At 50.2% G+C, this 23,779-nt stretch overlaps 9 protein-coding genes across 9 annotated transcripts; 3 read left to right on the top strand and 6 right to left on the bottom strand.

Annotated features, from left to right (window-relative positions):
- Positions 1 to 81: 81 nt before the first annotated feature.
- Positions 82 to 1,006, bottom strand: VFPPC_09844 (methyltransferase; the record flags this gene model as incomplete). Its single annotated transcript, XM_018288312.1, has 2 exons — positions 82 to 607; positions 654 to 1,006. 2 exons carry the CDS (start codon positions 1,004 to 1,006, stop codon positions 82 to 84), a joined length of 879 nt encoding a protein of 292 aa, XP_018141050.1.
- A 528-nt stretch (positions 1,007 to 1,534) lies between these two features.
- VFPPC_14675 (methionine permease) lies at positions 1,535 to 3,276 on the bottom strand (the record flags this gene model as incomplete). Its single annotated transcript, XM_018292443.1, has 3 exons — positions 1,535 to 1,682; positions 1,734 to 2,131; positions 2,188 to 3,276. The coding sequence occupies 3 exons, from the start codon at positions 3,274 to 3,276 to the stop codon at positions 1,535 to 1,537; spliced, it is 1,635 nt and encodes a 544-aa protein (XP_018141051.1).
- Positions 3,277 to 4,292: 1,016 nt separating this feature from the next.
- VFPPC_14674 (methyltransferase domain-containing protein) lies at positions 4,293 to 5,270 on the top strand (the record flags this gene model as incomplete). The annotated part of the gene is made up of 1 exon (XM_018292442.1): positions 4,293 to 5,270. The coding sequence occupies one exon, from the start codon at positions 4,293 to 4,295 to the stop codon at positions 5,268 to 5,270; it is 978 nt and encodes a 325-aa protein (XP_018141052.1).
- A 975-nt stretch (positions 5,271 to 6,245) lies between these two features.
- Positions 6,246 to 7,788, top strand: VFPPC_09843 (Snf1 kinase complex beta-subunit Gal83; the record flags this gene model as incomplete). Its single annotated transcript, XM_018288311.1, has 3 exons — positions 6,246 to 7,033; positions 7,113 to 7,683; positions 7,741 to 7,788. The coding sequence occupies 3 exons, from the start codon at positions 6,246 to 6,248 to the stop codon at positions 7,786 to 7,788; spliced, it is 1,407 nt and encodes a 468-aa protein (XP_018141053.1).
- A 347-nt stretch (positions 7,789 to 8,135) lies between these two features.
- Positions 8,136 to 9,179, bottom strand: VFPPC_09842 (glycoprotease/Kae1 family metallohydrolase; the record flags this gene model as incomplete). Its single annotated transcript, XM_018288310.1, has 1 exon — positions 8,136 to 9,179. The coding sequence occupies one exon, from the start codon at positions 9,177 to 9,179 to the stop codon at positions 8,136 to 8,138; it is 1,044 nt and encodes a 347-aa protein (XP_018141054.1).
- Positions 9,180 to 9,707: 528 nt separating this feature from the next.
- On the bottom strand, positions 9,708 to 10,724 carry VFPPC_09841 (interferon-inducible GTPase (IIGP) domain-containing protein; the record flags this gene model as incomplete). Its single annotated transcript, XM_018288309.1, has 3 exons — positions 9,708 to 10,075; positions 10,194 to 10,528; positions 10,585 to 10,724. The coding sequence occupies 3 exons, from the start codon at positions 10,722 to 10,724 to the stop codon at positions 9,708 to 9,710; spliced, it is 843 nt and encodes a 280-aa protein (XP_018141055.1).
- A 2,335-nt stretch (positions 10,725 to 13,059) lies between these two features.
- VFPPC_09840 (EPL1-like protein) lies at positions 13,060 to 14,978 on the bottom strand (the record flags this gene model as incomplete). Its single annotated transcript, XM_018288308.1, has 3 exons — positions 13,060 to 13,842; positions 13,914 to 14,684; positions 14,832 to 14,978. 3 exons carry the CDS (start codon positions 14,976 to 14,978, stop codon positions 13,060 to 13,062), a joined length of 1,701 nt encoding a protein of 566 aa, XP_018141056.1.
- Positions 14,979 to 16,185: 1,207 nt separating this feature from the next.
- On the top strand, positions 16,186 to 16,958 carry VFPPC_14673 (calcineurin, beta subunit; the record flags this gene model as incomplete). The annotated part of the gene is made up of 5 exons (XM_018292441.1): positions 16,186 to 16,237; positions 16,298 to 16,350; positions 16,406 to 16,479; positions 16,539 to 16,873; positions 16,948 to 16,958. The coding sequence occupies 5 exons, from the start codon at positions 16,186 to 16,188 to the stop codon at positions 16,956 to 16,958; spliced, it is 525 nt and encodes a 174-aa protein (XP_018141057.1).
- Positions 16,959 to 17,405: 447 nt separating this feature from the next.
- VFPPC_14672 (transcription factor Cys6) lies at positions 17,406 to 18,799 on the bottom strand (the record flags this gene model as incomplete). Its single annotated transcript, XM_018292440.1, has 2 exons — positions 17,406 to 18,206; positions 18,287 to 18,799. 2 exons carry the CDS (start codon positions 18,797 to 18,799, stop codon positions 17,406 to 17,408), a joined length of 1,314 nt encoding a protein of 437 aa, XP_018141058.1.
- Between the last annotated feature and the right edge of the window lie 4,980 nt (positions 18,800 to 23,779).

The raw sequence follows: 23,779 nt of genomic DNA, 5'->3' as shown, positions 1-23,779 counted from the left end.
AACACTATCCAAGTCATAACATCGTGTCTCTGAAAGCTATACTACACCACAATTCACATCCCCAACAAACACATACTCACTTCACAAACCATCGTCACCCTCATGAAACACCAAAGCTCTCACCTCAATACTCTCCCTCGCCTCCCCAACACCCCCATCCTCAAACGCCGTATGCGGCACCCTCCTCGCCCTCCCATCCGTCTTACTATCAAAACACTTAATCAGCAACACCTGCCCCGGCTCCAGCCCCGACCGATAAAACCACTTATGCCCCTCATTATACTTGACGGCGTACGTCTCCCCCCTTCTATTCGGATAAATCAGCTCCCGTACCACGAGGTCCGCGTCCGGCACGGAATGCGCCTCCGCAACGGCAAGCGGATCCCGCTCAATCTTCTTGATCGGCCGCCAGACATTGATAATCTGCACGCGGCCCTTGAGGAGATGGTCCGCCTGGTCGGGGAGGTGGTGAGGCACGCGGGACAGCGCCGCCGAGTAGGACTGGTCGATGTGCACGCGTTGGACTGGGCCGCGGAGTGTGCCGTTTGAGTTGGGCGGTGCGCGGCGGATGGTGTGGTCGAATATGAAGACTTTGGAAGCTCCTGTACTGTTGGGTGTTAGATTGTGTTGATGGTGTTGAGGGTAATACATACACGTCTTTGAGGAGCTGTTCCGTTTCAGCATAGTAGTTACTCTTGATTTGAGCCTCGTCTAGAAAGTCCTTTTCCGTGGCAACGTGCCTATGAACCTGGAATCCATTCCTATCAAGCGTATACTTGTCTTCTTCGCCGGCAATATCCCTGACCGTAATGTCATGCGGCTCGAAGGGTTGGTTGTACGTTTCCGGACGATCTATGTAGGTAGGATGAGGAGGCGAGCCATCTTCATTTGGTTTATAATAATTCAGAATAGTTCGCACATCACGCTTTGGAGTGGACCGCTCCGTTTGATGGACTTGCGGATTGGTGTTGGGGATGATGGGTGTTTGAACAGCTGCGGCGGCCATAATGTACAATGTTTAAAAGATTTGTTCAATTCTATTGTACAATGTTTACAAAATTTGTTGAATTCTTCTGTAGATGGAACGGTGGATTGGGCGGGGAATAGACACGGCTGTTTATATACTTGTGTTCGTGTAGCACGCAATCTTGCACCACTTGTCATTTACGCCCGATTGATAATCATGTCGGAAGAATAGACTGCAGGGCGTTGGGTGAGACGTCATGCGGCGTGAGGGCTATGTAGCCGCGGGAGGGAGGTGTGATTTCAAATCCGTGCGGAGATGGGACATGATTGTGGTACGGCAGAGATCGCGTCACTGGGGGCCAATCAGTTGTGTCGAGTTTGGAAATGGTTTGGGTGGGTGAGATACGTTATTTGGGTTGATTCGCTTTCACCGAGTTGTTGATTGTTGGTTGTATAAACTCATTGCTCTTCACGTTGGAAACTAAGGTCCTTATGTATATACGTTACAAGTGACTCCAGTTGGCATATTGTACGTGGTCAATCTTTCTAATCTACCTAGGTTTGTAAATCATTCCATTTCGTTAATTCGTCTATGAACCAATTTCGTAACAGTCGTTCCATCTGCTAGCACTGTATTCTCCTCTTCCAACCTATATCCCCTCCACTTAGGCACCGCAACCGTCCATAGATACCAATACACAACACTTCCCACAATCCTAGCTCACTGTTAGCTGCAGTTCAAGAAGATTCAGCCGGTACTGACTTACGTGCTTACTCCCACAATCGCATATGTAGCATAAAACATTCCGCCTTTATACTTCTCTGCTGGGGGAAAGAAAGGGGCCGCCAACAACCCAACACCAAGCAACAATCTCAACCACACAGCGGACTTCCACGCCGTAAAGGGCCGCCGCAAATCTGGTCGTTTATACCGAAGCCATAGTAACCCAAGGCCAATGGCCAGTCCAAAAATCTGACCAGTGTAGCCCTCGACCTCGAGGATGAAGGAGTATACCTCGCTTGACGGTGGCAGGACTATGACCAGTAAAGACGGGATATAGTTGACCAATAAGCCACCAATAGGTGAATTGAACGGCTTCGTGGATGAGAGTATGTCCGAGAAGGGGAGAAAACCTTGTCTCGCAATCTCTTGTTTGAGACGTGCCTATAAATGTGATATCAGTCAATGTTGTGTATTAATAGCATGGTACCATTACTTACCATTGCGAATGCCACAACCATGACATTTCCAACCGCCGACAACGCCACTGCCAAAGGCAACACCTTTCTGCCGACATTTTCTCCAAATATGCGTTGAAAGAACAAGGCTGCAATAAGCTCTCCACTCCCCTTGATCTCGTCCAAAGGCACGACCAGAAAGTAAGCAACATTGATCAAAAAGTACAGCGCACAAGAAGTAAAGAGCGCCGTTAGCGTGACTGAACGTAACGTCCGCACCGGATCCTTGACTTCGTTGAGCACATTACTCACGTTATCCAAGCCAGCATATGAGTAGAAGACTTTGAACAAGGCGGTGCAGACAACACCCCAGTTCCAGTTGCTGTTTTCCCACAATTTCTCGAAAGATATCAAGCGCTCCACATCAACAGACGATTTTGTTTCTGGGCGAATAAGAACCACATAACTCCCGCAAAGAACCATGAATATAATGATACCAATCTTGATCCACCCTAAAAAGTTCTGAAGTTTGACTCCAAACTTTGGGACCACGGCGTGCACAACCGTAACGGCACTCAGCAGTCCGGCTGCCAAGCCCTTCCTTGACATGTCATTCGCCGCATCCTGGCCCGCTGCAAAGAGAACATATTGGCTGAATATGACGCAGTTGCTGGCCGTGAATCCGAGTAGAACTGCATTTATAGCCACGAGAGTTGAGGCTAGAAATCGAGGATGGCGATATGTAAACTCCAGGTACACCTTTTGACCGCCAGACCGTGGCAGCATGCATCCATATTCGAGCGCGATTGCTAACCCTGATGCTGCGATTACAGCGCCGACAACCCAGAGGAGAAGAGACAGCCCCGGACTACCGACAGACTGCAGAATGGTACCGGGCGTGGCAAAGATGCCGCTTCCTATGACACGGGATATGACGAGAATATAGGAACTGGTCCATGTGAGGTTTCGACCGAGTGTAGAGGTTTCGGGAAGGACGTCATCCTCAATAGAGCGGGATGGATGGTCTTTAGTTGTGACGGCGTCGTCTGATGTAGACGTGTACGTGGTGCCGGTAGTCGAGAAAACACTGGCCGTATCAGCCAAAAGCGGCTGCTGTTCAATATCTGCCATTTTCAATGTAATCGCTGTTCAAGTGCTCGATTTTCATTCTCCTCTGCAGAGCATCTTTAACAGTCGCTCACATTGTTGTGTACAGATGTCCGCATCGCCAAAGGTTATTGAGGCTGCCACTCTCCACGGAGGAAACATGCCAGCCTGTCTGTCGTCTGGCATGCATCCGAGCGTCCCAGATGTATCAGTTGGATTCGTCATGATTTCATCGCGCAATTGGTTTGCATTAATAAAGGGGGCATCATTGTTGGAAGGGCGTTTGGCATAATTGCCTATTTGGGACGAGCTGTGGTGCATGGCGCGAGCGAGCATAGCTTGCACGCCATCGCTCATCCGAGGCAGGGTAATCATGCGGAGTGAGATTCAAGGGGCCATGTGTGCGACCAATGGTGACGGAGGGTTGATTATCTCCGGACTTTATCTGAGAAGAGGTGCGATCGGACTTTTCTTCTATTTTCGTAAACGTCCAGATTCAGATCCAGTGCAGTATCTGGTCCGGTGGAGTGGCCTCGATGCTCGCCCGAGTTGGCTAAAGCTGAGAGTTGCGCTTATAACAAACTGCGCTCATTGTACCTGTCATAACCATTGATGTAGGGAACACGCGCACAAACTCAACCGCAAAAAAAATATAGACCTTGTACCGCACACAAGGAACCATATGAGATTTTCGGGTGCAGGGTGTGGCAGTTGTCCATCTCGCCGTTGCGCTGGGGAGTGAGAAATGAAAGCAGAATCTCTCGAGTCTCGACATTGCCAACAACCCCCTGGCCGACAGGGCGTACAATATTGTCCGTCCCATCACCAATGCCAAAGACGTTTAACCTAGCATCAGACGAGGAGAATAAATACAATCGTCTTACCCCCGCTTCCACTTCGCGTAAGCTATAATCGTGCTAGAAGCTAGTTACAGTAATCCCTGTCTGCGCAATTGGTCTTGAACGACACCCCGCACTATTCGTTTTCTCAATCTCATTTTGGAGACTGTTCAAATGTCTGTGTTCTGAAAATCTGCAACCATGGCTGAAGGAAGCGAAGTTTCCGATGAAGTCGATGAAGTCGCAGTATACCCTGTGCTAGACGTCGATATCGAGGCTGACAAGCCCACGCAGCAACGCGCGTCATCAGGAAGCTCTGTTTTGGACGACAGCGCAATCGAGGAGCATGGACGTACCTATCATTCATATAAACAGGGTACATATTTACTGCCAAACGACGCAGAAGAACAAAGCAGACTCGACATCCAGCACAAAACCATCACCACCTTGTTAGGTGGAAAGCTCGCCTTGGCGCCAATCGAGCCCAAAAACGTCCTCGATGTCGCCACAGGGACGGGTATTTGGGCCATTGAGTTTGCGAGACAATATCCCAAATCGAACGTGATCGGGAGCGACCTTAGCCTCATCCAACCCAAAGACGTTGTCCACAATTGCTCGTTTGTAAAGGAAGACGCAGAAAACGACGAGTGGACATATAACCAGACATTTGACTACATCCACTTTCGGCTCCTCTTCACCTGTTTCAATGACTTGTCTGCTGTGCTGCGGAAAACCTACAATCATCTGGAATCAGGCGGCTGGGTAGAGTTTCAAGACCACACACCCGAAGTCCTCTCGTCTGATGGCACCAGCGTGGGATCCGGCATGGAGAAGTTTGGTCATGCAATTGTCAGAGGTTTGGCGAGGTTCGGACGCGACGCAACTCGTATCAAGTCTATTAGACAGCTCCTCGTGGCGCAGGGCTTCGTCGATGTGACAGAGAGAGTTTTCCCGTACCCCGTGGGTGTGTGGCCTAGAGATCCTCATTATAAGGAGGTTGGCAGATGGAACGGCCACAATGTAGGCTTGGGTCTCGAAGGTGCGGTCAAGATGTTGTTTGCTGCTGGACTCACAGAGTCGGAGGCTCAAGACTTGATAAGTCAAGTGCGAGGGGAGCTGAAGAGTCATCATGTCCATGCATTTATGCCTTTCTATGTTGTCTATGGGCGCAAGCCATAGATTGTTGTCGATTAGGAAGCCGACAAAGATTCGTGCCGGTTCGAGAGACCGTACCTGCAGCCAGTGTAATTGGATGTGTCTTTTTTCCCCCTTGGGCGTAGCTTTCTTTTGTTCAGAATAAACCAAGCCAGATGTTTGTGGTTGTGAATATTTGATGTCTTCTGGCACAAAATGTCTTTGCTGTGTTGGTGCAACGGATAGACACGTTCATATGTGTTGATAAGGCAAGTGGGACCATCCCGCCAAGACATCGACTGTTGGTTCCTTCCCATCTGGTACTCCGTAGAGTCTGGTTCATACAGTGAGGGGTCGTAACTACCTAGGTGCTTACCTAGGTACCTAGGTAGATAGGTATTTAACCTAGCAAAGGTATCACATATCGCAGCATATACTACAATATATTAAGATGTGTTAGTGTATACTTGGATGTTGGCAAATAGTTTTTACCACAGACTGTCTGGGGTGCATTGGGCGCCAAGCATATTATCGGCGGTGATAGCAGGCAAGAGCAGAGCAGACCAGCCCACCTTCCTTCCCTTCCCCGCGACCGCACTAGCCTGTCCTAGGTTCCAAAAACCCAGCCGGCTACCGGAACTCGACGCTTGCTTGCTTCTTCTGCTTTTGCCTCACCTCGCCGCCCAAGTACCACAACGTTCGACCGAGAAACGACGCGAATTGGCGCGCTTGCATCGGGTCCCTGTCTTCGCAGGCAGTGACAGGCCCAAATAGGTCGACATCATTTCAGCCCGCCGGCTACTATTTGGCATTCGCCATCGTTGCTGAGCAAACCACAAATCCGCCGCGCATCGAACCGCACTGCCCGCCCGCCCGCATCACACCAGCTGCCCAATACCTGGGCACCTGCATCGTCACGCGACATTTCGACACCTCATCTTATTCCCTGTTCATTTCGGTTGACGGCCCGCTAGTCGGCCCCCTCCTCCTCCCAAAAGGAATTAACGAACAGGAGCGACCATGGGCAATAATCATTCTACAGCCGCCAAGTCAGGCTCGTCAGGTTCGCCCGGAGCCCCGCCAAATGATTCGGCGAGCTCGACAGGCACAACATCAACACCCGCCGAGGGCCATAGTCACCATCACCATCACCTGCTGCCTCACCGGAAGGAAGCGAGAAATCATACTTCTTCACACGCTGCCCATAGCTCTGCCGCCCCGCCAGAGCCGTCCCTCGCCCAAGCAACTGGCTCGACTATCGTCAATCGGCCAAAGAGCCTGCCTGGCACAGCTGTGTCGTCTCTGAGTGGCTCTCCTCACAGCAACATATCAACTCCTTCAAAGCCAACCGAGGCTCGAGCAGTTCGCGACGAACCAACCAAGCCCGTCGATGTTCCCACAGAGTCAAGCTCGCTACGATCCCATAAAGAAGCTCAGATATCAGCCGCTCGGGAGGCCGGTTTTGATCCATACCTCGTTTCCAATAATAGCCTTACGGACATGTATCTAAGAGGACCCCCACGATTACCTCTGCCGATTGAGGAGGAAGTACACACACCCGGGTCACCCATCTTAGCCCCTGAGGAGGGGCTTCCAGATGTCGAACTTGGCGAATCGTCTGATGGCCTTACGCGGAAGAGCTCTGCAGTCAGTGCTACAACAGTCGACGATGACGAGTCTGAAGAGTTGCGGGTCGACAAGACGAGGCCCGTTGTGCCTACGAGGATTGAGTGGAAACGCGGGGGAGACAAAATCTATGTGACTGGCACCATCTTCCAATGGAATCGCAAGCAGCGCCTGCATCCTGTGTGAGTATTCCTCTGTCGCAGACGAGATGTGCCGATTGGCCTTTCTTGTCCAGAACGCTTGGCTGACATATTTTGACAGTGAAGGAAAGCCAGGTCACTTTGCTACCACCGTCTACATTCTTCCAGGCACACATCATTTACGTTTCCTGGCAGATGGGATAATGCAAACTTCCCCAGACTTGCCAACCACTGTCGATTTCGGAAACAATTTAGTCAATTACATAGAAGTGAACCCTGACGATGCTGTCGTTAAGCCAAAACACGGTTCTGGTGTATCAAAGACAGAAACTGGCGCCGATGGCGCTGCAGTCCAGGCTGAATCAGAATCCAAGGAACCCACGAAGCCGAAAGGAAAACCCGTCCTGCCAGCAGAAACATACGCTAGCCAGATTCCTCAGTATTTGCTAGACTTCGACCAACCTGAAGATTCCTCGGCATACAGAAACGCAATTGGCGCCATTGAGAAGCTGCCGACGCCGCCTAGCTTACCCGGATTCCTTGGAAAGCCCATTCTCAACGCTGCTACGCTCATGAAAGACGACAACTCTGTGCTCAACATGCCTAACCATACCGTCCTCAATCATCTGGCAACAAGCAGCATTAAGAATAATGTTCTTGCTGTGTCAGCAACGACACGATATCACAACAAAGTGGGTGCTCAGTGTTTACTATGCAGTAGACTTTATGCAATGCTAACTGGCCGATAGTATGTCACGACAATAATGTACAAGCCTACTTCAACAGATGAAGGTTAATCATGGGTGCCAATGGATGGATAAATATGTTTGAAAATTCGGCGCTATAGATATTTTGTGTATAATGGGTACCAAAGCAAGGAGTATTATTCAGTTTCACATGGTGAAATGGGGGATACGAGGCATTTGAGTGCTTCTCTGTGGATGAAATACTAGTAGGCACCAGTCGCTGCCATTTGTCAATAGATGGTGAGATTGACAGCCAAAAGATGGCGACTTGGCCACATAGGTTGCAAAGTATAATGTACACTTGTTGGACATACTAATCTCCTCGTCGCTCGACTTGCCGCTTGGTACTGTGTCTTGAAATGTCATGTCTATCTCATTATATTCATTTCCATCATGTATCAATCCCTCCACTTTACATACACCTCATCTGTTCTAAACCTCTGGGTGCAAACAGTATCTTCCAGCGGCGTGGTGTACCCCGTCTTGTACGCCAACAACCCTGCCTGCGCAATCATGATGCCATTATCAATGCAAAACCTCTCATCCGTAGCATACACGCTGCCCCCTCTCTCCTGCGCCATCAACCCCATCATTTCCTGTAATCTCTCATTACAGCCCACACCTCCCACGATCAAAACCTGGTTGCTGCCCACATGCGCCATGGCCCGCTCCGTGATTTCCACCAACATAGCATACACCGTCTCCTGCAAGCTAAAGCACAAATCCTCAGCCGTATACTCCGCCTGATCACCCGCGGCCTTCATCTGCGCCGCCAGCGCGTCCACGCTCGCCAGGATCCCGGAAAACGAACAGTCCATCCCCTTGACCGTGTACGGCAAATCCAGCAACCTCTTCCCCCTCTTGGCCATCTGCTCAATGTTATACCCCGGCGCGGGATCGTTGCTAATCGCAAGCGTCCTCGCAAACCGGTCCAGACAGTTCCCCACGGCTATGTCCAGCGTCTCCCCGAAGATGCGGTACCGCCGCTCCGCATACGCAATGACCTGTGAGTTGCCGCCCGAGACGTACAGCACGACGGGGTTCTCTGCGCCGGTGATGTGCCGCCCCATTTCGATGTGGCCGACGCAGTGGTTCACGCCGACGAGGGGCTTGTCCCACAGGAGGGAGAGGGTTCGGGCGCCGATGGCGACGGACGTGAGCGGCGCGCCCATCCCGGGCCCCTGGGTGAAGCAGATGCAGTCTATGTCGGAGGGGGTGATGGACGCGGCGGAGAGGGCGGCCCGCGCGAGGGAGACGAAGTGTGAGCGGTGGTGGGCGGCTGTGTCTTTGGGCAGGAAGCCTGTTCCGGGGGGTGAGACGAATGTGTGGCGGAGGTTGGAGAGGATTTTTGTGTCGGTTGCGGTGTGGAGGATGACGCCTATGCCGAGTTTGTTGGCGGAGCCTTCGCATCCGAGGGCTATGTATGTTGTTTTGGGGGCCATGATGTCTGGTGGGACGAGGATTGAGGGTTGAGGATGGTTGTTGGCTGTTTGCCGGTGGAAATTGGCCTATATGGTGCGCTTCATGTAGTATTGAGGGGATGGGATTGCTGGTCTAGATGTTGGGTGGTGATGTATGCGACGCTGGTATGGGAATGAGGTTGAAAAAAGATTGATATGATAATGTTGGAGGGGTTGTGATGGAGGGGCAAAGCAAAGTGTTGTAAATTCAAGGTGGGGCAACAATAACCTCTGTGTCAAATCGGCAACCTCGAATTGGACGACATCCTCATTCAACCAAACACACAACAGAGACAACAGTGTCGGTTTGTCAATTTCAGCTGCCCAGCTTGCTCCAGTCATAAACTGCATGTATGTTAAATCTAAATTGCAATCTTGTTTCTAACTAACGCTTTTCTAGGACTCTACCTCCATACAATCTTACGAACCATGACAAACTCAATGGCATCAAAGAAAGTCAATCTATGAATCAAAACCAAACGCAGCAGGATCTCATCCTACTATATCCCGTCAAAGAGTCATATCCTCGTCGCCCTCAGCCGGACCAGTACCCACCTTTGACACCAGGGTGAGGAGCCGACGTTCATGTAACTCAGTCTGCCCCTTTTCCTGTGGCCAGTTCACGACTTGCTCACGCGCAAGCGCCAGCAGGTCATTCTTATTGACAAGAAGATGACCTCGCAGAAGCTCCTCTCTAATTTTCTGAGGCGCGCCATCACGTGAAAACTCACCTGCCCACGACTCATCAGCCTCCATTGCGTATATCGGCTTTGCGTCTTCCAAGCTGCAGCCCTTCTCGTCTCGAATTCGAGCCACCATCTCGTCGGACCTGGAACGGACAGTCCTGAATGGCTGACCATTCAGAAGACAGTATTGTACTAGTTCAAGCTCCATCTGTCGGGGGTCGTTAGCAAGTCCACGTCCGTTATACGTGCTTGGTGGAGCAGAATCAGGAAACAAGCAATCTGAGCAGCACATACCTGGGTTATTTCTTACCAGTAACAATGAGCAACGTGTCGAAAAGATACATTCGTTGGCTGTGGTAGTACTCGGCAGCTTTGGTGGTGGCCATCGCTCCGGGACAATCATGCAAGATGATCGGCCGAGAGCTATCGTGGGCCGAGTATTTAGCTCGCTCGACCGGCTTGCTTCCGGCGAGGATCCCAGCTGCACCGAGGTCGTCGTTAGACAAACTCCTGAGAGCGTTGATCAAGGAGCTCTTCCCGGTGCCCGCGAGGCCACAGACACCGACATGCTTCGCGTCTGCTTCGAATCCCTCCTCGATCCTCTGCTGCTGCACCGTTTCCGTGCGACGGAAGGCAAGAAGATGTCTGGCTCTGTCAAAACCCACAGCAGGAGCGTGCTAATGACTCCTGCGGCAGCCCACATTGCTTCATAAGGCTTGACATTGCTAGCAACGACGATGCCTACGTTGAGGACTTTTGCGACCTTGTGCCAGTTACGAGGGGCGTTGACTAGCTTTGAAAGCGGGCGGCTGAGGATGGTGCCTGGCCTTTCGTCTGACATGATTGTTGTTGCTTGTGCTGGAGATGATTGTGACGGTGTAGGAGTTTATTGTGAGTGTGCTGCAGCTGGGGGTTGAAGGTGGTTGATAGTGGTTCGAGTTTGGAAGGTTTTCAGGACAATCCATCGGCTTCTTAAATACTCACCCAGAGGAAGAAAAAGACCAGATTACAATTCCGGCATTAACACGCAGCTGAGGGATGTATGAACGAGGCTATGACAGCCAGCGGGCAGCCGTCGACAACTTTGCGACATCGCGTTACCTGTGCTACACAGAGTATTATGTGAGACAGCCTTCTATCATCCAACATTCAGAGAGAAAATTTCATCGCAAACATGATGATTGCTTCGCCGGTCTGCCCAGGCAGGTGATATGGCATGTTGGTCAGATGAACATGAGTGTGAAAACAATGTTTAGCAGCATGCCGTTACCCGTTCTGGACTCGTCCGTGACGCGCTCAGTGGCTTCAATCTCGCACATATTCCTTTTCTAGGAGGTGCCAAAGGTACAGCCAGATCAATTGGAACGGAAAGGGAGCCGTTTCTCTAACAAGACACACTTTTTCTGGGGTTACATGCCGATCACCTTGTCGTCTCGGTCAGTACGTCAGAACTTTTCCCTATCGGCCGCTTTCATCGCCTCATCATTTCGGATGTCCTTTGGCCGTTGGTACTATTCCTAGACCAATACGCCCGCAAAGTATGAGGCTCACAGCCCTCTTTCGCGGTCCAACAAAGAAATAGTAAAGCTTGCGAATGAGGAAGATGCTGAGCAAACGCCTCTGCCTCTTGCCACAGGTAAAATGTCGCTTGAGCACCACATACACATCATATAATTGTATACACCGTTCTTAACCAAAAGGAATTTTGGTATTAACTAGATATTCCGCTCTGTGTGCTTTCTGATCCAGTTGTGCATAGCCTGCCAAAGAGATGCCTCGCCTGACCATAAACCCTCCTCCAAACCAGGCCAGAACCGCACAGAACTTTATTTTCAACCCGTTCTCGTGACCACTTAGCGTTATTAAGAATAGCCCAGTATGAATAATTACCAAGCTCGTAGTATATCTCGTACCGCCACTATGGGAGTCCCTCGCTCACCAGTGCAGTCTCTACACGAATATCTCATCACCAAAAACCATCGCAGCAAACTTTTCTTTCTTGACATCTTTCCATGTCTCTTATCGTCCTCATGCCAATCCTACTGCACGTTTCAATCTTTTCCATGCACATTGCCTTGTCGACTCCCTCCATTCTAGAAACAAACATTCACAATTCCAACTTCCCACCAACAACGTCGCAAGCAAAAGCATAACTTTATGTATGCACAACTCGACACTGGGTCCAGCACAAGTACGGGTACCAAACCGACTAAACCCCTTCAGTATCTCCGCCAACCACCAACCACCCGCTTCCCACGGCGCCCCACAAGCCGTCACTCGCATGTCGCCGCAGAAAGTGCACCTTCTGGCCCCGCAGCCACAAGTGAGTTCCAAAAAAAATCACCGACACTGTATAGAACCCTTTTTTATTCTGCATTATCACTTGATTGTTCCTTTTCTCTTTCAGTAATGTTGCCTTTGTTCTCTTTGGACTAGTGTGCTTGCTTTGACACTAGAAACGATGAGCCGTTTGCAATTTTGGGCGTCTGTGGAAGCTGGGTCGCTTGCCTGGTTGCTGACACATGATCTCAACCTTAATGGTTGCATGGCAGACTGAATTCCGTTCGCACGCGGCACTTGAGCTTCGTCACATACGCTGAGGTCAACGATGACTATGGTATCGCGGTTCAATCATTCGTTAGACATGATACCCTATCTATGAGCTGATGCTGCAGCACTTGACGGCCGCTGACGCTGGAATTTAGGTCACAACCACCATGAACTTGCATCAGACAGCCACTTGGAACAGCCCGTCCTTGAGCGCCGACTTGACAATCGACATCACAAGACCAGAAGCAACAAATACTTGAGGGCCAAAATGGGCCCGGTTTTACTATTTTTCGCTGTTTGCCTTCTGAAGGCTCTTCGGCTCTGCATCTAATGGGTGGCCCAAACCTATCAACTCCCAACTCCGTGCAAAATGTCCATCCCATCCCTCAGTCCCCCGATCCCCGAATATATATATACTATACAGTTCCAGTTTGGATCCGTCTACAAGATATAGCAACGATTTGCCCTTGCGCCGAATCGATCTCTGGAATGCTCTCGCCATCAGTAGCGACGAGAAACGACAAAAAACACAACAAGACACCACCGCTCTATGAGGAGTCTCGACAACATCAAATCATACAAACATCCATCACCGGTTACTTTTGCTGCGCGCGCCGAACCGCCCTCTATGACGCTGCTTGCGCTTGCGCGGCTGCCGGTGGAGGCTGTGGTAACGTTCTGTTACTTGCTGCTGCGGCTGCCGCCGCCGCTGCCGCAGCATGGGCTGCATCTGGAGCGATCGATGGTCGTCCACCGCGGAACATGTACGGGCTCAGCGGAATCGTCGCTCTGAACTTGAGTGCTCGCGTATCAAATGGATCGACTTCGTACACTGGAGGATCGACGTCATCGTCATCAGAATCATACTTCCACCGATCGGAATAATCGTGGCTATCCTGCCTTGGAGGAGTCGCCATTCCTCTACGATCAATCCATAGCCGCTGCAGACGACCAATGCGGCGTCGGAATGAGGGCTGGTTTGTCTGTGGCTGATCGTGAGAAGCCGCAGCACCTGCCTTGAACTGGAAGACTGGAAGCTGCTGTGGCTTGTCGATATCCATGGGCTCAGGTTGCACTGCATCCACATCCATTTCTTCCGAGGAGATGGATGCCGGCGGTGTCATCAGGTACTGGGTTTTGGCGGGTCGGAACTTAAGCTCCGTGCCTTGCTCCTTCACTGGTGATAACGGCTCTCTCGTGAGATCGATATGGTTCTGGTTCCACCTGCGGTGGTTCTGTACCTTGTTTTCGATTTCATCGCGGAGCTCATTCTCCTTCTGCGCCAATTGGTCAGACAATAACACAAGGTCCTGTTCGACTGAGCGACCATCTGAACGGACAGGTGCCCGCAGTTGGGCCGCCTGTTGCCTTTGAACGCTGGAAGGTTCTGCGGCCTTTCGCTTCTGGGGCTAATAAGGGCAAAAGTTAGTATCTTGTTGCTGCTTCGAGGGGTTGATCAATAGTGGTGGCCGTTGCTTACCTTTTGGTTTACAAGATCTTCGTCCTCGCCCTTGATACCTAGCCTCAGCTTCATCTGCTTCAACCTTGCCCGCTCTTCAAATACGGCCCGATCCATGTGTAGGACCTCGCGCTTCATCATTTCTCGCTCAAATGACAGTAGCACAAGCTGGCGACCATCTTCAAGCTCACGTCGAAGACGCTTGAGCGTGTCGGCAATCTTGTTGTCCCGAGCCCTGGTTTTCCTGGTCTGTCTGGCTTCTCTTCTTCTGAAACAGACATAGGGGTCGGTATCGTCTGTTTCCTGGTGAATTTCAAATTTAAGAGTGGGGTGCAAAGGCTTGTTGCCTTTCTCCTGGCGGGCGTTACTCCAATACTCATAGATTGCCTTGGCATGCTGGAGTATTGTCGTGCTACCGAGGTGGTTGAGTGATGGAACCATCATGTCATAGGCGACAATAGTATTGTCTACCGATGCAAATGGAGTCTGCTCAGCCGCGGTATCCTCAAAGACCTCCATGATTCGCTCAAAGTCGTCCTCGGACAACGGGCCGCCAGTTGGGGATTTGCCATTGTATGACTTGAGGAATTCGGCATCCTCGGTGCTCATGTCATATTGGCAACTGATACATTCCTCTACGGTCTGAGAAAACCGAATATATGAGGATGGTTGATGAAAGTTACTTGGGTAGAGTTCATCATAATTGATATCACTCTCTTGAGGAGGGGGTACGGGAATTTCTTGGGTATTGCTGGTTCCCGTCTCCTTCAGAATACTTTGCAAATGGAACTCCTATTGAATGGGGTTCATCTGTTAGCCGACTGTTACGGAATCGCTGGTGCAACGAGCTCCTCTACATGCACCTTTGATACGCAACATCCATATCACGTGCACCAACACGTGATATCAGAGAGCGAGATAGGGGGGAATTTGGCTCACCTTTTCCTCGGCGTGTTCGACACCGGTTGAAATTTGGGTTTCGGAACTGAGTGCTTCATACTCAGAAGGATCGATTTGATCCTCTCTAAGCACAGGAAGAGGAGTTTTGATACTCAACTTCTTGACTCTGACCTTGCGTGACGACATGGTGCCGGTGTGCACGAGGTCGGCGCCAAGCCAGCGGAAAAACCGCAAAAAAAAGCGATCAAGTCATAAATAGGGTCATGCAAAGTTGCCTTTTGCCAAAAGAAAGATGGAAAAGGCGTTGTGGTGGCTCTTTTTTGATGGCAAAGATGTCGCGGTCGACGGGGTGACGTTGGGGATTGTTTTGCCGCGCGAAGAATTTTCACCAGGTTGCAGGCGTGGAAAGAGTGCATGTGTGGTTGAATGACGACGGGCTTGTGGTTAGTCCAGCTTTGGCTTGGGTGCTGGTGCTTGTTTTGCACAAGTGCGCAGGCAGAAGGTGCTAAAAAGTCACCAGACGCGACTATTTGGCGGGGATGGTACTTGTGGCGCTGGCGCCAGCTGCCTCCTTTTTTGCCCCTCTTTTCGCTCTCTTAGGCCTGACGCGCCCAAAGATGCGCACTAGTGACTGCTGCAATTTGCGCTCTGGGCGCTGTCGCCTGGCCTGAGCAGCCCAGAGCGATGGTTCCCATGGCGCGGACTGGTATGGGGCTGTTTGCAGTCCACCTGCCCGCTAGCAATAGCCGATGTATTGCCGGTCCCAAGCGACTCCGTAGCTTTCGTAGCTGCGCCACAAGTGTAAACACTACAGGTGCTTTAGGCAGCCACATTTACCAGCCACAGCTGATTTTGGTACTCATGCGCATGCCTGTTTTGAAAGGTAGGTGTGTTGAAAGACAGAGTGGATTTTTTCGTGATGGTAGGTGCATGATTCAAATATGGAACATGAATGCAGTGATTGAAGCACATTTTGGCATGAACTTTAATGTCTGCTGAAACATGTATTTTCACTTTTGGCTCCCTTCAACCTTGTGTTCTATAACTCTGCAAAGCGGAGCAGCATCTCACAGCTGGGTTGTTCCTGCCAAGTTCGACCCTTTGCCCATCGCGTCAGTTGGTCCGTGCCCCAATCATGACCCCTCCACAGAGTACTTAGTATGGAGTGCAGACGGAGCGGTGCACCAGCTGGTAGGAAGGAGGACTCCAAGGAAAGCTGTCAGCCAACCCAAATCTCACAACCAACGAAACACGACGAACCCATCAGCCTTATCACAACCGCCACCGTCGCTCCAAAAGCTACCTGACACTTTTCCGACCCGCAACCCAATACACAAGTCTTCCCGCAAGTTATCAATCCTCACAGGCGCGCCCGTCTGTGCCGTCCGTCAAAATGGGCAACTCCACCAGCCAAGTCCTGGACAATATTGTCCAAGGTTCCAACTGTGAGACTCCCCCGCCATGAATGTCGGACTCACCATGTCCTGCTAACAAGGCTCCCGAAGTCGATAGAGAAGAAGTTGACCGGTTACGGAAACGCTTCATGAAGCTCGACAAAGTACACACTGCCTTTTACCCCTCCACACGATCATAACTAAGAAAACAACGTCTAGGACAACTCTGGCACCATTGAGCGCGACGAATTCCTCAGCCTCCCCCAAATCTCGTCCAACCCCCTTGCAACACGGTACGATTTTCCTCTGGATCTAGGAGTAAAAGACGGCAGGACTAACACATGTTCCGCAGCATGATTGCCATCTTTGACGAAGACGGCGGCGGTGACGTCGACTTTCAAGAATTCGTGTCGGGCCTCAGCGCATTCAGCAGCAAGGGCAACAAGGAGCAGAAACTGCAATTCGCTTTCAAGGTATACGACATTGACCGCGACGGGTACATCAGCAACGGAGAGCTCTTCATCGTCCTCAAGATGATGGTTGGCAGTAACCTTAAGGACCAGCAGCTGCAGCAGATCGTGGACAAGACAATCATGGAGGCGGACCTGGATAAGGATGGCAAGATTAGCTTTGAGGAGTTTACCAAGATGGTTGAGAATACGGACGTGAGCATGAGCATGACGCTAGGTGAGTCTTGGGCAGAAGTTTGACCTCAGGTCCTGTGGTGGAATTTGACGGCTAATAATGAGTGTTTTTAACAGACCAGTTTTAAGATTTGGTTATTGACGAGGCGGGGAGGTCGCTGGAAGACCTGTAAATCCCCCCGGAGTAGTGTTGGCATGAGTAAAATAGCATCATGATAATGAGTATCGGCATTGATTTTTGGACATATTGCGGACTTTGAAAAAAGGTTACTGTGACGTGATGTGATATCAGGTTCCTCTCTGGCAGACGAGTGCGGTAGGCTTGCAATTCGGAGTGTTGAAGCTGGGCGCCCGGAAAGGCCATGTTGGGTATCTTGGGGCAGGTGACGTGACTGCAATCTATGACCGTTTAGAGAGCATCATATAAGAAGCACTAGATCGTTTTAGAGAAGCTCAGTGAGTGAAAGTAAAATTTCGCTAGCTACAAATATCCCATATCCTGTCTATAGTTGTTGCCCTTTATATTCATATCAGGGTCGTAGTTTGTACGCTCCAAGCAGCAGGTCACTTCACATCTACAAAATGCAACACTTTTCGCAGTTCTCTTCGGACGGCGCATCCTCCTTCTTCTCAATCTTTGCTTTGTCTCCCGTGCCGTCTTGACTGATACACACCGCGTCGTTTCTAATTGGGAACCATGGCAACTCCTTTAGTCGTCTAGGTGCATCTTTCCACTTGGATACCTGTCGCAGAAAATGATGCATCGCAAAGGTGCCTTGATATTCGTCCAACAATGATAACAATGTATCCTTTTGTGCGTTATCCTTTGACGATAGCCACGCGGCAATGGTGACAATGGGCACCTGAAGAGCTCCAAACGGCCGTCCGATTTTGCACTCCTCTGCTGCTATGACGGCGTCGGCACAAAAGGCAACGCGCTCCTTTTCCAGAGCGGCATCATCGGGACGCGAGTCGCTCAGCAATGCATTAAATACAATGCAGAGGGCCAAAACTAGACACTGTGCCTCTTGAAATATGGTTTTGGCACGGATGTAGCTCAAGAACGCTACCGGGCTTTGGTAGTCGTCTTTGCCTGTTGGGAATTTCTCCTGTTCGTACACTTTCAGTTCCGCATATTCGTCTCTAAATGTGTCATACATGCTCTCTGTTTGCTCGATGTAGTTGTCTGGGTTGCGGATTATGACAGGAAGTGTGGCCAAAGTTTCGTATCTCGAGCTCTTGAGGGGAAACCCGGCGGCTGTAAACTTGTTCAGGGCTGCTTTTGCTATTGGTGAGTTATTCTGTTTGCTCAATGTAGAGAGTCTGCGAATCCAAGGCTGTACATCGATTGTTGGGTCAAATATGCTTTCGCGTATCTGTCGATCGGCCAAATTCAGTCAGTCACTGGGGTAATGCAAAGCACGCAAAATCTCAAGGGAAACAAGGCACGACTTACCAAGGCTCCGGTGGCGGTAATAATGGACTTGAGAAGAAATTCGTCCCCAGATTTATCGGTCACCAGGTTGTTCATAAGGTGCAGTATCCCTTCGCCATGGTTTGGATTTTTGTCGCCTCTTTGCTGCATCCATCCATTACAGACAATAATGAGGTGAATAGCAGCAAGCGTATCCGCTGTGTATGCGGTTTTTGGGTCTAGCAAGCATTTTTGTAGGGCACTCAGCGCTGCGCCGTAGCTTCTTTGTGCTTTGATAGTCATCTGATTCTTTGGCGCACAGTTGGCAGTATTGTTGAATGCTGTTATGGCGGCGTCCAAAGCACGATGATTGCCCATACGTTGAGGAAGATCTCCCATGATCGGCCCATAGCAATAGACATCAAAGCCAGGGTTAGTCACGTCGAGAATTGATACCAACTGCCCCGCTGCCGCTGTCTGTTTGTTGCTGGGAACAAAAAACGGGCAGTCTACCATAAACTCCCAATTCGTAACTGATGATCCAACCGAAACCATTTTTGTTTCCTTGAACGGGAGAGTGCTGGACTCGTCCTTGAACCTGAAACGCCGCCTGCCCGCACCAACACATGGGATTTTCCGTCGGGCACATCGCGAGCACGCAGGTTTGGCAAGATCACACTGTAGCAGAGCGAATGCAGTCAGCTTCGAGACAGCCTTTATGGAACAGCACGACCCTGTAACTTCAATGGCGTTTCTGCAAACTTGCCGGGGCACAGGTGTAGGTGTTTGGTGTAACTGTGCTTACTTTCTTCTTTTGTCTGTGACAGGCATCACAGCCGGTGAAGGATGGTGTGCCAGGCATAGAGTTTACAACTCTCGGACTGCAGCACAACGTCGAGTTATTGGCTGTTAAGTTCGGTACAGGTAGTTTGTTGATAAGTATGGTAGAGTATGGATATCCAGTCGTCAATGTGAGTGTTCAAGTGCTGGACAAGTGGTGTATCTGTGGCAATCGCCACCATATCATGTCTTGCTGGTTTCATAAATCGATTTGTGTAGCAGAAATCGCTGCATGCGTAGTCTGTTGTCGACATTAACCATCTGGCATCAACAATTTGCCAAGACCATCCAGCTACCTTGGTACGCAGAAGAGTCCAACAGTTCGCTGTAGCTGGGGATTGCAGCTACAAGCATCGACCGAGGCGGCTGGAATCACGACGCTCTGCTTGACCTTGACCGTGCGAAGATGTGACAGTTAGATCTGTTTGCTGCCGGGCATGTTACTTTCCATGCAACGTCCTACGAGACGTCGTGCTCTGCCGATGTGCGAGGTTAGGGAGAGATGTTGGCGTGAGACAAAAAGCGGAGTTTTCGAATCTTAGCTTGGTTCATGGTTGTGGTGAGGTGAGCATGCTTAAGCGCATCTGAGCTTGGCGGGTAGCGTCACCAACGTCAACCGATGTACTAGTTGCTGTTCATCCGACTCCCAGCAAAGCCATCTCGTAAATATGGCCCAAAGCCAATCATGTAGTTACACAAAGAGATAGAAAAGCGCATAGTGTCGACATGATCGTGGTAGACATCAGTATTACACCAATTTTATGATGAAACTGCAAGACGCAAGAGTGTTGACATCGAATTGGCCACGGCTCAAGGGTTATATTGTAGGGTAGCGATCGGGTTCCTAAGCTTACCACTGTCAAGTGCCGGCCTCCACAGAACCAGACAGAAATAGGATGGATTTGATGTGATGCCGCCCCCATACCCATGCGATTCGATGGTGGTTGAAGAAACGCCGGGGCGATTCGATTCCTGATCAACCAAAGGTGGGACGGTGACGAGCATTCTCAAAACTCAGTAGACGACCCAAGTTTGGTCTACGCATGAATGCCTGGCTCATTTCAAGGAGTGAACAAGCGAATAAGCGAATAAGCGAACAAGGAAACAAGGAAACAAGATCTGCTTAAGTAGCCTGTGTGGCCACTCACTACTCCATGTACGTCTGGCAGTACCGGTTTGGCTTCAATGTCAATTGAGGGAACCTTGATGGTTTCCAACATAGAAGTTGGAGGAAGGCAGCTCCAAGCTTCTTTCCCAAGGTTGCCCAAGTACCTACCTACTTAAGCACCTAGTAGATAGCCGAGCTCCTGCCGTAAGCCATTAAATTCTGAGGAGGCTGTCAGCAATTAATCAACAGAGATTTGTATGTAGATTCTGGCAACAGGCAGTTACAATGCAAGCTTGCACGCTTGCGCCCTTTCGCTCCTATGCTCATCCCCGTTGACATGTCAAATCCGCACATGCCAGCTGCACTTGACATCACGACACAAAACCGTTCCAATCTGGAACCAAACGCATACGCATACACCGGCCACTTCGCGGTGCTTTGCCCGGAGTCGGCACAGTCCTACGGAAAAGATCATGTCAAAAAAGGAAATAACAAAAACAAAAAGAAAAGGTACTAGAAAGCTCATTCTCCGGCTCAAACAAACACAGCCGGGTGGCAGCGTCGTGGCTGAAACCCCGGAACACCACAAGCAGACACGGAGACGAGTACCATTTTGTAGGGTTCACTTCCGCCCCAAGTGTTGCAGTTTCTGGCTTTCGCCTAAACGGGAGTATTTGTGCGAAGAATATGAAACGTTGGCTGACATAGTCACCTCAACAGTACGCCGTGGACAGACATACCACATCGTAATTGCGTCAGAACACAAAATGCCATTCGCTCTTTCGTTGCATCCATCCGCAATGCGAAAGACAAGTAGGCTACCGTTTGGCTGAGTAGCATGTATGACCCGCGCATACTCTAACTTCTTCCGATAAGAAGTGATTCCTCGTCAGCTGCAGCATCATTCACAGAGTATTAACAAGACCCGCTGCTTTGGTTGACACATGAGGTGAGACGATCTGACAGCGCGGCCCATACTGAGTTTAAATTCTCAACAAAGACGTTTTGTATGTGACCAAGCGGTCATGAATCTATCAATGCTGCAGCATGCAAGAAAGTGGTTTGCTTCCACCATCCTCTCGGTAGGGCAGCACCAGCCAACTGACTCCCTAGGTACTTGACCTCCTGCCAGTCCTTGGCATGGTCTCATTTAGAAAAGACATACAGTTTAAGCTGCTCTTGTCAAAACACGGCAAGGCCGAGGTGTCTTCTCAAAGCTCGCGCAACAAAAAGGTTACATCTTCATTCGATCATTTGCCATATGGCGCCAATCAAATCATCAGCCACTTAATAATCCGGAAAATGAATAGGCTGCCATGGGACTGGAAGAATGGCGACTGTAATCCGGCAACAAGGTAACTACATTCCGTACCCTGCAAAAGCCGAAATGACTGGTCACTAAATTGATGTCGGCTACCTGCAGAAACAAGTCTTGAATAGACACACCGATGCTTCATGAGGATAACACATGCGGGACGAACGAGGCGTTCGGACGCTCAAGTGGTGTATAATAGTGACTACTGGATCAAAAGAAACCACGATCCTGTGTGTACCAGCCTATAGGAAGCTATCCGAGCAAATTTGCCACCAACCCTCCAGGTTAACTTGGAGGCTATTTTTGATGTGGTTTGCTCAGTCTCCGGGATTGTGACGGCTCTAACTGCATCAAAGCAGGATCCTGTCAAGTTGAACGACGGGCAACATCAAATCACTCGGTTCGGCGATATTGCCAGCGATGGATATCTTGCTGGCGGTATGTAGACTGGAGAATAATTCACGAACGACGCACATTTGACAGCTCGGGCAATTGCAAAGAAACGAAGCCTGATCGAATATGTAACGCAAACACCAAAACTTTGTTTCTCCGTCCCGTCCCTCGGCATTGAGTTCACGCACGACCCAGGGAGCCTAAATCCTGGAGGATCTGGTCCGCCTCCAACTTCTCAGTGCCGTCCCTGCATCAGACACTTGTCTCACCTGTGAGGCGGAAAAAGCAAAGTGAACCGGGTGTCAAGACACCTGAATCTCTCGCCATTGGTTACCGGCTCCCAACTTGCTGGGTCTCTGGCGTCCAGATTGAGCCCACACGCAGGTCTCTCGTGCGTGTTCTTGATTTCGCATATGCATATCGACGAAGGTGCATTGTCACCCAGATATCTTCAATCCCGCCACATTCCACCGCCATATTGGCCAACATTTATAGCCTTTGGCTTTTATTTGCTTTTTCCCATCTCTCATTCGTTATGGCTCCTGTCACAGTGCTATTCCATTTGTGTGCTTTGTTTCATTTGAGACTTCACTGTCGCACTCATCAACCAGGCTATGTGGCTGTTGCACGGTGAATAGCTCAAGGCGGATCAGGAGTGTCATTCTCGCATACCCTTCAGCTTCGAGCTGGGAAGAATTTACACTGCCATTGACAGCTGTCACTCTCAAGCCACATTGGTGTACGCCCCCACGCACAGCCTGGTCAACTTGGGTTGCACAATGGATGTGTTCCAACTGAAAATATGTTGCAATGGTAAAGTTTTCTTTTCTTTTTGCCGCCTTAAAATGCCCTACCCAGCGGATATTTCACATTGCCAACAGCTTGCTTGGCAGTGGAATGAGATTTGTTGTCTCCACGCCTTTGGGGCGTCTCACTTTCAAAGACATAATGTACCATACATTACAAATGTGAGTCCGGAGTAGAATTCGGTCAACAGTTTTCGAATGTCTTGAATTGCAACCCCTGCGTGTTCCTGAGCGTATCCCTGGTTGCACGGCAGGCGGACCAAGAAAGTCAACTATTTCCTGGGTTGAATGAAAAGTCAAAAAACATTTCGATGCCCAACCTGCGACTGACGTGGTAGGCCAGATCTACGTCTGACCAGCGTCTCGCTGTGGAGGGGCTGGCACACTTTTGCATCTGTCAAGACGTCTGGTGTTGTTGGAAACGAGTCAATATTTCTAGGTTTTGTTGCCAATTGCGAACAGGGATGCAACCGCACTTTGGACGGCGGTGATATTACCGTCTTATCGACCACGAATTCTCGTAATACTTAGAATTCTGATTTTTTTTTTTTGGGCGGCGTTGAGATTGCCCACCACCCTTCCAAACGGCAAATGATGCCTTTCCAAGCCAAGGAAGATTGGCTTCGAGTGGCTAGGGCAGGCATTCAATCAATCTCTCGAACCAGCTAGGTTGCTTTTGCCCACGCCCTTGCTCTCTGGTGATTCTCCCACCTCATCACATCTCGAACTAGGACAAGGTCAGGCAATCTGGTTGCCAGCATATGCAGGCTTTCCACACGGCATTACGTTCCCTCCCGACCTCTCAGGGAAGCCAAAATGGACAAGATCCGAAAAATACCAACTCATATGACCTCTCCGCTTCATTATTGACTGACTCTGTGGCTGTAACTGGACACGCCGCCCGTCGCTTACACAGTCCGAAAACTTTCGCAAATAAGCCATGGGCAACACAATGCAGAGTTCCAACATGGCCCGTCCGCATGTCGATTTACACAACGATCCGGTCGGTTTCCTATACATCACGCCCATAGCCCATATCGCCGAGAGGGGGAACCAGCCGGTGCGCGGCGGAA

This window comes from Pochonia chlamydosporia, chromosome 6 (genome assembly GCF_001653235.2).
Source record: "Pochonia chlamydosporia 170 chromosome 6, whole genome shotgun sequence".
Lineage (NCBI taxonomy): Eukaryota > Fungi > Ascomycota > Sordariomycetes > Hypocreales > Clavicipitaceae > Pochonia > Pochonia chlamydosporia.
The sequence above is the reverse complement of the archived record's forward strand: the minus strand, read 5'-3'. Positions and strand labels throughout refer to the sequence as shown.